This window comes from Ahaetulla prasina, chromosome 2 (assembly GCF_028640845.1).
Source record: "Ahaetulla prasina isolate Xishuangbanna chromosome 2, ASM2864084v1, whole genome shotgun sequence".
NCBI lineage: Eukaryota > Metazoa > Chordata > Lepidosauria > Squamata > Colubridae > Ahaetulla > Ahaetulla prasina.
In genome coordinates, this window is record NC_080540.1 from 83467258 (window position 1) to 83484933 (window position 17676).

General features: G+C 40.0%; 1 protein-coding gene across 3 annotated transcripts in view; it reads left to right on the forward strand.

The window, feature by feature from the left end:
- RNF145 (ring finger protein 145) overlaps positions 1 to 17345 on the forward strand; it is an 82458-nt gene extending 65113 nt beyond the window's left edge. For all 3 annotated transcript variants that reach the window (XM_058166596.1, XM_058166597.1, XM_058166595.1), the window contains 6 exons: positions 4693 to 4868; positions 6050 to 6190; positions 7860 to 8042; positions 10964 to 11111; positions 12779 to 13135; positions 15610 to 17345. In XM_058166596.1, the coding sequence (XP_058022579.1) occupies positions 4693 to 4868; positions 6050 to 6190; positions 7860 to 8042; positions 10964 to 11111; positions 12779 to 13135; positions 15610 to 16032 (1428 nt within the window). In that variant the 3' untranslated portion in view covers positions 16033 to 17345. The remainder of the gene's footprint in view (positions 1 to 4692; positions 4869 to 6049; positions 6191 to 7859; positions 8043 to 10963; positions 11112 to 12778; positions 13136 to 15609) is intronic.
- The last annotated feature ends 331 nt before the right edge of the window (positions 17346 to 17676 follow it).

The window sequence follows — 17676 nt, forward strand, 5'->3', positions numbered from 1 at the left end:
AACTAAAATTCCTATCATCTCTAGAAAAGAAAAAGGCTGACCTAAAGGACAATTAATACCAATTAATGGGGTGTTAAACATGTAACTAGTGCTACATTGGGAACCAGTAACACTGGTGGAAGGATGGAAGAATAGGAGTGTTTTATTTTGCGTTTTTAATATTTTTTTTGCATAAAGTAATATGAAGCTGCAGCGTATTTCCCTTTCTGTGAAGCTCAAAGGGACATTTATGGTGGTCCATCTTTCCTTTTATTCACATTAGAAATCTTCTGAGTTAGGTTTGGCCACAATTTGGCAACTAGTCCCAAATAATTGGCTGGATGGAGATGTGAGGCTGGATCTACAATTGTTAACCAAAACAATTCATCTGTGTCGCTTGAAGCTAAGGAAACTGCATAAAAGAAAAATTGGAATATGAGTTCTTGGTTTGCCTGTGCATCCATTTTCTCTCTCTGCTGACATAAAAGTTGGAAAGTCTCCCTTACAGATCTTTTAAGGACAAACTGAACGACTATAGCTAGATCTGCTATGGGTACCGTGAGGATGTATATAAATTACCTGAATCCTAACCAAAACCACCATGCTGTGTAAGAATTAGATGCCACTTAATTGGGGCATTGATGTATGCTTTTCATTCTGTGGGCAACTTTTTCCAACTTCTGTGCATGCAGACTGGGCTGCCCACAGGACAGGATCCTTAATAAGAAGCAGCTCCACTGGAATTCTTCCAAATAGCCTAAGAGAAGAAACAACATCCAAGGGTTTTCTGTATACAGATTTCTTGTTTTCCTTTTCTGTGTATGTCATTGCCTCCTTAGAGTTTGTTCCTTAAGTGTCATCCTTTGATTAAGAAGCTATCTGATTATGTCCTCATTGTCGCATGCACAGCCAGTTAGGGCACGAAGGCAACTTACGTCAGCATTTTACAAAATAGTTATTGCATCTGTAAATTGGATCTATTTCATTTTTTCGCCTTTCTTATGAAGATCTGAAGGTAAAGTATGTGGCATACTTTCTCCATCCCATCCCCGAAAATAGCTGATTTCCAGAACCCCAAAAAAGACAGCGTTCCCTAGGGAGGGAACTTTGCAGCCATTGAGAAATGCCAACTGTGTTACACTTGAGGATCATACTATCATTTTACCAACTTCTTTTGTAAATTACTCAGAATATTTAAGCTATTTAGAAAATACTCATGTCCTGCAGTTTTTGTAGGAGAGGTGCTAATAAAAAATAAAACAGTGTTTGAAAATAACAGTGTATAGTGCAGAACAGAACAAAGGAAGAGTATTATATAAAGTAACATAATTGCCACAGAGTTAATTGCCCCCCAATTGCATTTCAAGCAATTGATAAGCAATCTAATATAATTATAGCTCAGTGATTTTGTGTTAAGATTCTAATCTTGCATAATCACTAGTTAGGAATAGCAACTTTTGTTCATAGCACATTGTAATCACAATCTTATTTCTCCTAAAAAAAGAAAGTGCATGCTTTCTGATGCTTAAAAAAAATATCTAAAACTTCCTACTGAAATTGAAGGTTTTTATTACACAAAGCCAGCCTGACAATTGACTCATCTTACACAAAAGTTGGTTCAGCTTGAACTTGAAAGGGCCATCAGTAGATGAAAATGTGCAGCAGAGTCAATTTCGTTTTGCAGGTACCTCTCCAGGGCATGTCAGTTCGAAAACCACATTTCTTGGTGGAGGGAAAAGTAAAGGCAGAACTAGTTACAAAGCTTAGCCCATTTCTGGACGCAAATTGCATTCCTTGCTGTTCTCTTTGATAAGCGTCCTGGATTTCTTAAGCTGTCCCTTTGTCAGGAAGTCTCAAGGAAAAGACGCTACAAATATCTTCCACACTATTTTTAAAAAACGGCCCGGGGCAGGATTAGCTAGAGCAGGGATGTCCAAACTTGGCCCCTTGAAGAGTGATGGACTTCAACTCCCAGAATTCCTGAGCCAGCAACTTGCTTATATTTCTAGCTCATGCTGGCTGGGGAAGTCTGGGAGATGAAGTCCACCACTCTTCAAGGGGCCAAGTTTGGACACCCCTGAGCTAGAGCATTGGTAGAATTCTGTGAATTTTAGAAAGAAAACTTTCCATTTTAAATTCCCTCCTCAAAAAATCCTTACCCCAAACTGTAATCAAATAGCAATAGCAACCGAATGCTTTTTAGTCATTTTTGGATGTTGGATGTTCAAGTGCTAGAGCCACAATGCCTGCTCCCAGAGGATTTTCTAGGAGCCAAGCAGACTCTTGTGTGCTCAGCATTGCTGTAATTAAACTGGAAGCCACACAGATTTTAGGGGAAAGCATCTCCTCCCCAGCTCAATTAGTCATTGGGCTCACACTTCACTTTTCCCCTTGTTTGCTTTTCTATCCCACATTAATCCTCTGCAGTGATTCTTCCTTTGAGAAAAATCAATCCCCAGCAGTGTCTGCCTGGACATGCTGTCCTTTAGGAAAGCTTCATTTTCATTTCATTTCATTCAATTTGCTGTCCGAAATGCAGAAAGGGGGGAAAAAGGAAAGAAAGGAAAAAAATGTTATTCTTTAAAAGCCAACAAGGAAAAACAAAACAAAAGAGGCGGAATGTTTCTCTTGTTGGATCAGAATTTGGCTTCTGATCTTAGAGGCAGGAGATGTGAGATGGTATTGGTTTGCCAGCAGTAGTTAAATACCAAAATAAATCCTATATTCTGGGAAATCTACAAAAAGAGGGGCAATGTTCCTGACTAATATCTCCGTAGAAGAGGCAGTATAATAAAACATGTCTCTGCTGCAGCTAGGTGAGAGTTGCACTTTATTTAGAGCTGTGAGGTGCCAAGTCATCACATGGGTCTTAATAATAAACAGAATTGTCATGCACGCATTGGTGTCTGCACTATGAACTGTGAATTAAAGAGCAGTAGCAGCAATATAACATAAAAGAGTGGGGAGGGGGTGTAGTGATTCATATTTACGTCACCGGCTTCTTTTAAACTTGAGTTATATGATTTGTCAGCAGAAATGTAGCAAAAAATAGTCGGTGTAAGTCTGTGTGCATGCTTTGGCTTCTAATTCATTTTTATTTATTTTTATCTTGCCTTTATTATTTTTATAAATAATCCAAAATGGTGAACATATCCAATGCACCTTCCTCCTCCTCCCCACCCCACAGCAATAACCCTGTGAGGTGGATTGACTTGAGAGAGAGTGACTGGCCCAAAGGTATCCAGGTTTTCATGCCTAAGGTGGATTTGAACTCATAGTCTCCTGGTCTCTAGCCTGGTGCATTAATTACCAGACCACACTGACTCTCACTATGCATGTAGTGAGATGAAACTGATTTTCTGGAACCGTTTCAGTTGTGATTTAGTTTACTTGGTACTAAGATTCCTTTGACCTCCTTGATAGATAACCCATCACCAGAAATTGGTAGGCTGTGCAACCTTACTGATCCTCTTGAATTTCTTGGGAGCTTGTGATCCTGTATGTTCTAAGTCATCTAGTGAGTTAGGCCTTGGATGTACTGCTATGGTCCTTCATCTCAGTACATGTCAACAAAATAGATCTGGGAGCTATTGAAGGTCTTTGACCTATGATATCCCACAGAGGTTGTTGGTCTTGTCTTTTATGATGCTGAAAATGGTGACAGAGGTCATTCAGAGGGGAATACCTCAGCTCATGACTAATGCTAATGACAACAAGCTCTGCAATTTCCTGTCTTCTAATCTCCTAAAATCTTGTCAGCAGCTAAAAGAATCCGTATTTTCTGGTAATTTTGACTACTTAAAGGGCGATATAAATTTGGCAAATAAATAAAATGTTAGTTGGTACGTAGCTCAGCAGTAGCCAAGTTGCTGACTGGTGGAAGGTACATTAATCGTGTGATGCTGGCACTGAAAGATTTGCAGTGGCCACTAGTTGTCAATGGACAAAATTTAGGATGGTTGTGTTTCAGGGCAATGAGGATTGGACCTTCTGCTCCCACTGTCAGGAACTGGACTATAAAATATAATACAGAATAACAGAGTTGGAAAGGATCTTGGAGGTCTTCTCGTCCAACCACCTGCTCAAGCAGGAACCCTGATCCCATTTCAAACAAATGGTGGTCCAATCTCTTTTTAAAATCTTCCAGTGATGGAGCAACCACAACTTGTGGAGACAAGTTGTTCCACTGATTAATTGTTCTAACTGCCAGGCAATTTTTCCTTAGTTCTAGGTTGGTTCCCTCCTTGATTAGTTTCTCCTCCATGGCTGCAAAGCTATGGAATGCACTCCCTAAACTGAACCATTTGCTTTCAGTTCTTGGGAGTGTTTGCTAAGCATCTAGTTATTAATTATTTTTAATGACTAGATTATTTTTGTTCCAATTTTAACTGTTAATTTTGTTTTGATTTATACTTTATAATGGTAAACTGTCTTGATTGCTGGGCAGGGCATAAATTCAATGAATATATACAAATTCCAACCGAATGCCTTGTACATGTGTTATATACCATTTATCTAACTCAATACTATTCAATAATGCTCATATACCATTCAGATAACACTTGTGCTGTACACCACTCATGAACTAAAGCCAGATGGCAAAGGATTGTAGATGTGGAAGATAGTGGGTAGGGAAAGCTATCTCATTGCAAACATTCATTCATTTGAGGTAAGCATTCTAACTGAATAAGAAATCCATATCTTCTCTTCCAGATAGTAGAAGTTTATGGTTTGCTGGCCCTGGGGATGACTCTATGGAACCAGCTGGTGGTCCCTGTTCTCTTCATGGTCTTCTGGCTTCTACTGTTTGCTCTCCAGATCTACTCCTATTTCAGCACTCGGGATCAGCCAGCCTCTAGGGAGAGGCTTCTCTTTCTGTTCCTAACAAGGTAATTAGCAATTGTCAACTCTTGGCTTTAGTTAATCTATCTGAAAGGGATGAAAGCGCTGTTCTACAAATGAGATGAAGCACTTACAGATAACCACATTCACCTCACAAGCATCTGTTTCTCTCTCTGTCTTTCTCTCTCTCTCTCTCCCTCCCTCCCCAACTCCTTGTATTGTTTCTAGATCAAAGAATTGTGATGGTCTTTTGTAATATTTATTTCCTCATAAAATAAAATGTTTATCAGAAAACAGGGTTGTGAGAAGTGGAGGGGGGGTTTAGGAGCCAAAATGACAATAAATGGGTGGCTTTGGTATTTTTTCAACCTAGGAACTGCTCAGTTTAGGTGTAATCTTTCCCAATGGAAGAGTTTATTTTGTACTCTAATTTATTTGATCTCAGCATTACAGTCCCTTAGGACCATACATTATACAATTTTGTGTGTTCTGAGCTCTCTCTAGAAAGTATATTAGATAAACCAATCTTCACGATTAGAGGATTTGAAAAATTGCTCTTTTTAAAGACTGTCCTCAAAATTCTTAGTGTAATTGAATAAAGTGTTAGTGAGCAACATAGAAATGAAATGAAATGCTGGAAAAGAAATAGGCGTGATTCCCATGAATTTCCTCCCCTGAAGATACTCAGTTTGCTTTTATTATAATAAGCCAGATGAAATAGTTTGAATACCAGAATTTATTCTGTTGATGATTCTGATTATCGGGAGGGGGGTGTCACCCATCAAAAAGAGATTTAGACTTTATGTGACAATCTAATTTCTTCCCTTATAGTCATATGTAGTTTATAGAAGGTGATCCTTGGCCCCCAAAAATCCTGTAATTGTATAGAAAAAATACCTATTGAATAGTTCTAGGAACTATATCCATTATATAGTTTGCCTGACAACTATTATCTACTTGTTTTAAATGCTTGGCTAAGCAGGAAATGATGCTAGAAATTTCATCTGTTGAATTTTGCATCTTTAGAAATAATTCTGAATTGAAGTATTGTTGAAGAAAACAGAATACATTTTGGAGTGACCAAACAACGATTTTTTTCATTAAACTTCTCTTCCGCACATGGTCTTCTCTTTGAATGCATCTTATCCAACAGCATGTAGTACACCTGGTTCTCCTTTGTGTTAAGAACTTTATGGATTCTAATGTTGCTGTATGCTCTTTTCCGTAGCATTGCAGAATGCTGTAGCACTCCTTACTCCTTGCTGGGATTGGTGTTCACTGTCTCTTTTGTGGCACTTGGCGTTCTAACACTCTGCAAGTTTTACCTGCAAGGCTATCGGGCATTCATGAATGATCCAGCGATGAATCGGTATGTGCCCAAATAAGAGTGCCTCTAACCCTTTAAGGGCTTACTCCATGTTTATTATCCCAAAGCAAATTAGACATATTGCACAGTGTAATCTCTTTAAAACAAACACCCCCCAAATACCTTCAGATACTATTTAGGTGCAATATATATTTTCTAAGAAGCTTACTGTTTATTAATAGAAGTACAACTCTCCTTTTGTCCCACCCGTATGCTTATACTGCTGGATTGGGGAAGGCTTCTTTAAATCGTTTGGAATCTCTGGACTCAAGATGGACTAGAAGGGTCACTGAATCCTCTTCTTCTGACCTTACTTTCTAAAGAACAGCATCTTTGCTACCTCAGGTGGAATTGGCATTTGCTTGAGGACACCCTCAGGACACCCTGAGTCCTTCGGGAGAAGGGCGGTATAGAAATTTAATAAATACTAAATACTTGACGTACAGCATTCTTTGCATTATTCCTCCAGTTTCTTAGCTTCACAGTGTGTATCAAAACATGTTAATAACACTGCAATTTTCAGAACCTATAGCAGTGTTTCTCAGCATTAGCAGCTTTAAGGTTATGTGGACTTCAACTCTCAGAATGCCCTAGTCAGAAGGTTAGAAGTCACCAAGGTTGAGAAACACGGACTTGTAAACTTCTTTCTATCACCATTTCTCTTTATTTCAACCTAAAAAACTGTTTTCAGGTGTATTCAGCAACAGATGAAGCTTTTTCCTTTCACCAGAAAACATAGAATAGCAAACATTAGTCAGGTGTCCTCTAGAACGGGGTCCCCAACCTGTGGGGTGTGGCAGATTACCGGTCCGTGGCCTCTTAGCGACCAGGCTGCATGACTGGCTGGCCAGTGCGTGCACTTGTGCATGTGCATCCCCATTCGCTCAAGTGTCGCTGTAAGCATTGCACACACACACACACACGCTAGTGTTGCCGCGAGCGCTACATGAGCACTCACAGCCCCATTCACGCTAGTGCATATGCATGTAAAAGTACCTACCCCTCTCCCCCTCTGGGCTGCCAACCCTGAAAGGTTGGGGAACTCTGCTCTAGAAAAACTTATTAATCTATAGAGAATTTGGACTTGAAAATGAGCCAAAGATGGAAGAAATCAAAAGTGATTTGGGACGATTTCAAGTGGAGATGGCATGAACAAAACCATCCTGGTTCATATCATTGTCGTTATAATTACTGTAATATGTACATTATTTCTTGCCATATTTAAATTATGTGGATAATGTTCAGAAATGTGCAGCAAATGTGAAATGTATTCAAACAATACAAGATAAAGTATATTTATATGACACACAACTGTACAAACTCACCATAGATTACTGATCTATAGATCAGAGAGCTGTAGTTTAGGGATGCAGGGACAGGCAACATTTATTCATTTGAGTTATTGATGAACGGCTAACATTGAAGGATGGTGCTTTGCCTGTCTATCCAGCAAATTCACAAATAGCTTAAAGTCAAGATAAAATCTCCCTCTGAGAGTTGTTGAGCAAAAATCTTTTGGCTGGGATCATCTGATAAGGGAGATATTTGGCCACATCAGAAGGCTTAGGAAGACAGTTGTAGTCGTGTGCTTTTAAAACTGCCTCAGACCACAGAGAACTACAGTTTTGTTTTTGATCTTTTTTCATTGCCTTTAAAAATATATTCCACAAAGGGGGATGACAGAAGGAGTCACACTTTTGATCCTGGCTGTGCAGACTGGACTCATTGAGTTACAAGTGGTGCATCGGGCCTTCCTGCTCAGTATTATTCTCTTCATTGTGGTGGCATCCATCCTGCAGTCCATGCTGGAGATCGCAGACCCCATTGTCTTGGCTCTGGGAGCTTCAAGAGATAAGTAAGTCAATAGCATTCAATATAGGCAGCCATCATTTGATTGTTCTTGTTCTGGATGTAAATATTTTATGTCTTGATTCAGGGCTGATAATTTAGCACAACAAAAGGCTAGGCTTCCAGAATTCTGAGGCTCACATACTTTTCCTTCATGCACTGTTTTGGGACAATTCAAAAGACAAGCTACATTTTTTTTCTCTGCTATAGTTTACAGAGCAAGCGCAAACCATAGCTTAACTGATGTGGACAAACTGCTGTCTGATAGGGGGAGCCCATTTTGATAGGGGATAATATGGATCATATGGTTTAACACGTTGTACAACATGTATGTTCCACAAGGTGTGGTTCATGTCTTAGATTCATGTAGGTCAAGGCCAGTATGACTTTAAAATAAATCCAGGTTAAGACAAGCCATGCCTTACTATGTGCTATATAGTGAAGGGAGAAGGAAGCAGCTGAGCCTATGAGCCTTTGAAAGCTCAGCCACTACCTGGCTGATTTCTGTTCTTTGCATCTGCAGAGATGAGATACAATGGTGTGCAGATAAGTTGGGCAGTCTCTCTTCTGGCCTTATGTGTGTTGTACGGAAAGAATTCTCAGGCTCCACAGTGAAGGTGGAACAAACTGATCCAGTAGCAAGAAGAATACATGGGATGCATATAAAATCCAGGGAAGGATGGCGAGTGACTGGATAGAGTAAAAGAATTGTGCTTTTATCAGAAATTGGTTCTAAAATTGGGTTAGTGCTATTTTTCCTCTTTTACGTTTCCTCTCCACTTCACTTTTCCTCTCCAGCATAGCCAGAAAGGACTGTATATAAAAGAGGAGGTTTATTTTTATCCAGTGGGCCTATAATGCTGGAGGTCACCTGTTAGCGGCATCTGTTGCTTGCACCATGTTGTCATTAAATTTTTTAGCAAAGGGAAACGAGGACAGCAGAGCTACAGGAGAGTAGCTGGCTTAATTCTGCATGTTGATGCTGTCCCATGGGAATTTTGATCAGCCGGTTTCAAAACAGATAGTGGGAAGAAGATCGGGGGGAGTGGGGGAAATATAGTGGATTAATGTACTTAAATATTCAGCTCTGAATCTTACATCTTGAAATTACCATGAATGATTGATAGTACAGTATTCAGGCCCTCATAACACAGAGATGAGCTTTGCAGAAGCATGTAATTAGCTTAGATCAATTGAATTGGGTCATGAAGTAAGAAGCAATGACAATGTGATTCTGCCGTTGCATAATAATGATTGATCCTATGAAATGGAAGGCTGACCACATTCAAATTGTATCACAAAATGTTCGGCGTTTCATTTGTTGAAGCTCGTGGGTAGATAAAAGGAGCTAAGCTGTTGGTGTTAATTTTGCGGTCTGTGTTTGCATTCCCTACCACCTACTCTTCGAGGCAATTTGTCTTATTCTATTACTTTGGGACTTGATTTCCTTCATCCACACGCATGTGGAAGGAAGCCAGATGATTGTATAACTTCGGCCATCCCAAGTGTAATACGATAATGCAGTTAGAATTCCAATGCAGTTTGCATTCCAAAAAATACCATTCCAATAGAAGAGGATATATGCAAAGACAGCATGAATATGCATGTCGGTCCTGTGTGTTTACACAAAGTTTTGTAAAAGCAGTTTTGTCTTCTGTTCCTTCCACATTCATTTCTACAGACAGCAATAATGTGCTGTCCGCACTTTGCTCTCCCCAAAAGTGAGAACCTCACTTTTTTTTTTTAATAGAAAAATAGAAAAGCAGTCAGTCAGGCTAGTCAGCCATGCTTCTCTGTGCTCAACCAAGGCAAAGCATGCCACACATCATTCAAGTGAAATAACTGGATGGCCTCTGAACTGTGTTAAACAGAGTTTAACCTGGGGTAGTCTCGGTGGCAGGCTTTTGTTATTTTTGCTGTCCTGTCACATCTTTTACCTGCTCTGCTGACGATGCTGAGCATTAGTTTTTAGTTTTTAATATATATTTTTTTAGAAATCAAGACCGAGTCAGAAATTCCAACAAATCTATTTGAGGCAATGCTGGTTATGTGAGCAGTTTAAGATTACAAAATAGCATGCAAGTATTATGTTTCAAGAAATCCGTATCAGGCAAATTGGACGTTTTGGTTGTTGTCAGTTAAAAGGGAGGTCAGGAATAAACTATCCATGATGTTAAAGCCATGCCTGTTGAGCAGATCTGAAAGGTTTTGTGGAAGACATATATTTGTTTTCATCTGTATGAGCTGGGACAAATACAAATCTGGACGTTCTGGGGCAGAAAGCTAATAGTAGCCAAATCAGGAAGTATTATTGAGGGTTGAATGGGCATATATCCTCAGAAAATTCTGTTCAGTTCCATTGAGTGGCGATTTAATTTAAGACAGCGGGGTTGTAAGAAATTGTACTCTGCAAATAAACTGACAATTGGACCATGTCAGCATAAATGCATTTCTAAAGGAATGTTTTTGTTGCAATATAATATTCTCTGTCAAAGGCCCATGGTTCAGGTATCTTCCAGATTCCTCCAGATAGAGTCACCAAATTGTTAAGCTGTATCCAAAGGGAATTATGAGGCACAGCTGAATGCTACTTACATACTTTCAGGATAAAGGAAGAAAGGCACCATGTTTGAAAGTGGGACACTATGAGTTCAAGTCCCACCTTAGTCATGAAAGCCAGCTGGGTGACTTCGAGCCATTCACTCTGTTTCAGCCCAACCCACCTCACAAGGTTGTTACTGCAGGGAAATAGGTGGAAGAAGGTGCATTGGATATGTTCACCACCTTGAGTTATTTGTAAAATAAAATAAAATAAAGGCGGGATATAAATAAATAAAACCATATCACGGGCTCCCATGCAATCTAGCCAGTCATTTCTGTGATTGTATTAAAGTCTGTGCAGCTCTAAAGGGAAATTTCTTTTTATAGGAGCCTTTGGAAGCATTTTCGTGCCGTGAGTCTGTGTTTGTTCTTGCTGGTTTTCCCGGCTTACATGGCCTACATGATCTGTCAGTTTTTCCACATGGACTTTTGGCTGTTGATCATCATTTCTAGCAGCATTCTCACTTCTCTCCAGGTAAGTTGTAAGGGCCTCTTTATTCCTGTGATCAATAGAGAGCCAGTCAGGCGCAGCATTGGGCAAGCTGTTGGAAAAAGCAGAATGGCAATAAGTAAAGGATCATTTTCCAGCTCTTCTCTTAAAGGAGATGTGCAAAATATGCAGCCCAACGATTGCCTATATTGACAATGTGGCATCCAATTATTTTTTACTCTTATCTGATAGATAGATAGATAGATAGATAGATAGATAGATAGATAGATAGATAGATAGATAGATAGATAGATAGATAGATAGATTATTTTTTACTCTTATCTGATAGATAGATAGATAGATAGATAGATAGATAGATAGATAGATAGATAGATAGATAGATAGATAGATGGATGGATGGATGGATGGATGGATGGATGGATGGATGGATGGATGGATGGATGATGGATGGATGGATGGATGGATGGATGGATGGATGATATAAATCTACAACAATAGTTTTCCTTTTTCCTTTTGAATGAGTAAGACCAATAAACTTTTTTTTATATTGGAGGGATCTTTGAGGATTTTGAAAGGGCAAAATGGGCCTCATAAGCTTTATGGTTCTTAAGGCATCCTTTTTGTCCTTAGAACTCCTTAAGAGTTCTCATTGGCTTGTGCCCAAGTCTTCCCCATTTTTGGAGTATGGCCCTTGACATTGTAGACCAGAGGTGTCAAACTTGATTTCATTGAGGGCCGCATCAGGATTGTGTTTGACTTTGGGGGCCGGGGTGGCCGTGGCCAGCTTGACATCACTTGTATAGGGAGCGTCTGTGGTGGCCCAAATGATCTGCGAGCGAAAACAGGTTCCAGAGCTCCATTTTCAACTGCGCTGGCCTCCTGCCAGTCCTCCCAGGCTCCATTTGCAGCTGTGACGACCCCCGAGCTTCATTTTTCACTGGCAGAGGGCGGCAGGAGGCCATCACAGCTGCAAATGGAGCCTGGGAGGACCACACATGGCCCTCCCGAGCTCCATTTTCACTGGCAGAAGCACTGTGGGCCAGTCCTTTGCTGTTTCTAGGGCAGGCCTATCTAAGCACCTCACGGGCCAGATCCAGCCCCTGGGCCTTGAGTTTGACACTCCTATTCTAGACAAACCCTGTTACAGCTTTTGAGCTAATAAATGTTGCACCTTCTTGCTTACAGCCCTTTCTGTTCCTGGCCAAACACAACACATTGGCTTATTTTGTAGAGATTGCTAAACTATGTCATAATAAATTTATATCAGTATATAAAATATCCATTGCCAAGGAGATATAAACACTGTCTAAAATGTGGGTGTCGAAACATGGAAGCATTTGCATTTCAACTGCAATATTTGTTTGTTTATTAAACTTACAGCCCCCCCCTCGCTATCTCAGGCGTGTGATCAGAGCATGTGTTGAGCATGTGATCAGAAGTCTGTTTTATGCAGGGGTAGAGCAGCTCTCAACCCCCTGCACACAATCTTTCTCTCACTCTTTTTTTCACAAGCATACTTGCAAGCCCCAGATTTGAACTTTCTTAAGCAAGATTTCATTTAGCATTTGGCAATAACAGCAGCTGATTTATAACATTAGTAATTTATAAAAACTATATAGGCTAATGCTGAAAAGCTGCAACCTTGTGACTTGCCTGCTTTAATCAAAAGCTCTGTTTCTTTCCTCCTTCAGGTCCTGGGGACTCTTTTCATTTATGTCTTATTTATGGTGGAAGAGTTCAGAAAAGAGCCGGTAGAAAACATGGATGATGTTATTTACTACGTGAATGGCACCTATCGGCTGCTGGAGTTTCTCGTGGCTCTTTGTGTTGTGGCCTATGGCGTATCAGAGACTATCTTTGGAGAATGGACTGTGATGGGCTCGATGATCATTTTTATTCATTCGTACTATAATGTGTGGCTTCGGGCTCAGTTGGGATGGAAAAGCTTTCTTCTCCGCAGAGATGCTGTCAATAAGATCAAATCGCTGCCCACTGCCACCAAAGACCAGTTGGAACAGCATAACGATATCTGTGCCATCTGCTATCAGGTAAATGCAGTGATTAAGCCGAACTTCAGCAGTTCTGGCTCCTCCTTGTGGTATTTTATAAAAAGGCTGAAGCTTCAGGTTTGATTAAATTCTAAATGAGCCGAGCTGGGAAATTGTCTGCTGACAGAAATGGGAAGGGACAGAGCTGTGTGACAGGCAGAAGCAGGTTGCGTGCCAGAATGTAGGATCAGCTTCTCCAGCTGCTGAACCAGGAAAGGAAAGGAAAAGGTGGACAATTATATGCATAGGGACCCTACATTTCCATATGCCACACAACCATCACCTTGTTACCTGCAAAGTTTAAGGAGCAGAGAAGTGCATTGCTTGCAAACTACAGCTCAGCTGCCCCATAAAGTGCTAACTGAGCCAGCCTTGTCACCTCTTGGCATAAAAAAATAAAGAAAAGCCTGCTGCTGAGGTGGTGTCCACATCTTTCATTTTACAGAGAAGTAGCAATAGCAACAGCACTTAGACTTATATAGCGCTTTACAGTGCTTTACAGCCCTCTCTAAGTGGTTTATAGAGTACCCAACAATTTTGGCTCCTCGTTTTACCCACGTCGGAAGGATGGAAGGCTGAGTCAACCTTGACCCTGGTGAATTTTGAACTGCCAAATTGCAGGCAGACAGCAGAAGTACCTGCAGCATTGCACTCTTAACCACTGCTCCACCATGGCAGCTGAGTAACCGTATTGATTTAAAGACTACTGTTGTGTAATGGGCTGAAATTTTCTTTGGAAACACCACCACACTGATTTTGAATCCATCACTCTTTCTCTCAGCTCAAGCAGAGTGGTAATAGAGGGAGAAATAGGAGGAGCTAATGCAATATTTATCTTAAGCTCCCAGGAAAAGAGGAAGGCAAAAGTGGGGTGTAAATCTAACAATATAATATATGATATTTAAAAAATAGTAACTTCACTTAGATACTGGCAATTGAAACGAGTTATAGGATACTTACCTAGAAATTAGATGTTGATAGATGGGTCCCAGCATCACCTTTTTTCCATAGCCTCCTATAATTGAAGTCTGTCATTTATGATGGGTTATTTGTTTGTTTATATATTTGCTATATAATCTTATTAATTGCTACCTCTCTTGGCAATAACAGTCGCAGAATCCATCCAATCAGGCCTATTCCTGCCCTCTTGAGAGACCAAGTTGACCAGAAATTAAAAGGCCAATTATCTCCATTAGATTGTGCCATTTAAGCAATCTGTGCAATGGAACTAAAATAAGCACAGAGGTAGCACTTCTGTAGCATGCTTTAAATTCCTCACACGTTCTGGTTATCACTTAGTTTTTTCCTTTTAGAAAACTCTTTATAGCTTTGGATTGGTTTTGAATACCAGCATTCTGGTTCTTCAGAAGCAAAATGTGTTGGTATTTTCTAACTGGAATTCTAAAGAAAACAAATCCAAGTCACAAGTGGATAGCAATAGTTGTGTTTGAGTGTTTGGGAATCCAGGCTTCATGGTGTTTCCAAAGAATTTTAGGCAACAGACCATAGAACCTGGCTAAATAAAAAGTTTAAAATCTGGGTCATGATTATTCCTGCAGCTTTGTGAGATCACAAAGATCTCACAAATCTTCCTTTTGGAGGAAGATTCATACTGCACTTCTGCAACAGCAGCACTTCAGGTTTTGGTTGCAGATGCAACCCAAAGCAACAATTTGATGTGCAGTTGAAGGATAAATAAGGATGATCTTACAGTGTTTTGCATTCTGAAGATTCTTGAAATGGCCTCAGAAGTTCAGCACATTACAGTAGTGATCTCTCTCTTTCCTCTAGCTCTAGATGACAGTAGTGGTTCTCCTCACGATGCATGTAGAAAAATTCTGGAACACCCAGCAAGGCACGTGTAACTATAGACCCTACTTTTGAGTAATAGAATCAGTTTGTGGAGAACTGAAATCAGCTTGATGGAGCACAGATTGGACCCAATATAAGATTCTTCATTCCATCTTTATCTGTGAAGGGATCTAGAAGTAGGATGAACCATGTTTTGCTTTTGACTGGATGTAAATTTAAGAAGCCAAATAAGATATACCTACAATTTCATTTTGTGCCCTTTCTGCATAGAATTGCAGCATCTTGATAACTTTACCAATGTAGACTGCAACTGTTAGTACATTGACCTTTTGCCTACCCAGAACGGAATGTTAAGCTTCATGTTTTTTGATATTACATTTTACTCAGGCAGAGAATATAAAATAATCAGTCTCAGCATGGTGCCCTCCAAATTTACTGAATTTCAATTCCCATTGGTGACTGAAAATAACGGGAGTTAAAATCCAATATATACAGATTGCACCAAATGACGAAGTCAGGCTATGTGTAAATAATGACAAATAAAAATGTCAACAGAGGCTAGATGTAATGATAAATATTAGACATGGGAAATGGGAATATTAGACATGGGAAATGTATTTGTGGTTAATTACTAATGTCATAATGGTGCCTCTTCCTTTCAGGACATGAAATCAGCTATCATCACACCCTGCGGTCATTTTTTTCATGCGGGCTGCCTTAAGAAATGGCTGTATGTGCAAGAAACCTGTCCCTTGTGCCATTGCCAACTTAAAAACACAACTCAGCCCCCTGGGCTTGGACCAGAGCCAGTGCCACAAGTAAATCTTGGAGCAGAGCAACATACTGTTCAGCAAGAAGCTACTGGAGCCCCCAATATTCAACACCAGGAAGGGAATGGAGTTGAGCCTGTGGGCGATGGACAAGCTGTCATAGGGCAGGACTCTGTTGATGTCAAGGAAGATTACAACACTTTGGACAATGCATCTTCCAGTGAAGCCAGTCAGGTAACAACTGCCTCGGAAGGATTGGCTGAAGAACAGGAAGAGGTGATAACACAAGATCTAAGAGGAGGCATCCAGAATTGAACTAGCAAAGACTGGTGCAAAAATACCTATTCCAGGGCTCAGCAGACGGAGTCTTCTCCTTTTTCTTGTTGTGAGCAAGTGTAATTCTCAGAATGCTGGCCAAAATGTATTTATAATATCCCATGCTGATTTCTGTGAGCTGCTTGGTTTACGGGGCTGCCAGAGCGTTCCACTGGAAACTGCTTTCAGAATCTGCCTCTGTATTACAAAAAGGCAGAATCTGGGAATCTGAGTTGAATGTTTGGGGCTGAGAATCTCAAGGGAAGGAACACAAGAAGAGGGTGAAGAGAGACAGACAGACAGTCAGACACAGAGACAGAGAGACTAGTGAAACAAAAGTCAGTATTGCTCGTATTGAAATGAGAAAATTAAACAGAAGGACAAAAGTAGTATGTATGTCTCCTTGGCCTCATCATTTTGCAGCGAATGGAGATTGGTTAAGAATACTGACCAAAATCATGTAGAGGCCTGGAGTTCAACCAATGCCAATATGGAGGACTGTGTTGGGCTAGAGCAGTGCTCCAGTATGTGGGGGGTAATGCTTTGGGCATGTCAGATAGGGCATTTACATTCATGTAATCTATAGCAATCTTGATTTTTTTTTATGCTGGAGTATTCAACACTTAAATGTTTAGTCTTTTTTTCATTAAAAAAGACATTTTGGACAGTACAGGCAGTATGAAGTAAATTAAAACTCCAGTGACCTCTCTCTCAACTCCACCAGTGAGTTCAGGAGAGTGACGTGAGGAGTTTTAGACTGCGGATTGAAGCCTTCTCAGTGCTGTTCAGTTATACACACACACACATATACATACATACATACATACATACATACATACACACACACACACATACACACACATATATATGTATATACACTTATATAATTTCTTGCAGCTGAAGTAAAGCAGTATTAATCTACTGGCAATATTTGCACCTTTGGGAATGAGTACATAAATTGTATGATCAAATGCCGCAAATGCCAATCCTAAGGCTCTTAATAGGATCTTCGCCTATTTCTCCCTTCCCTTTCTCCCTTGACAAGATTGTGTGTGTATTTAAATTTTTACATTCATCATGGCTTTTTAGGTAGAAGTGGGGGTGGGATGGGAGCTGGCAATTTTTTAATGTGAATTTTGATATGAAAAGGAACGAGTCACTTATTTATACATTAGGCTTGGCACTCAAAAAGTGTGGATCTTTTTTGGTTTTTGTTTTGTGAATCGTAGACACTTTATTTTTAGTAGCAAACTTGTGTGTAGACTGACAGACATAATAACTGTATGTCCTAATAAACATTTGAATTTTTTTTTTACATTTGATTGTTTTTCTTCATAGAGAAATTTTCTTAATAAATAAACGCAATAGACCTGAGAGGAACATGCTACCAACAGACTTGCCTTCCAGTAAACTGTCATCATGATTGGACCATTCTAGGAAGATGGGAATGTTCTCACATAGTTCTTCTTGATAGTTTCCTGTCCTATCATCCTGCCTTAATGGCATGTTACATTTGTTCTGCCAGGTTAGGCATTCTCATGACTTGTTCAGATAAATGGCAGATGTCCACTTGCCCATTGTTTCATTGCAGAAAAACACACCTAAACTGGACTGCCTGATCCAGTTGAATCTTGAGTGATTAAG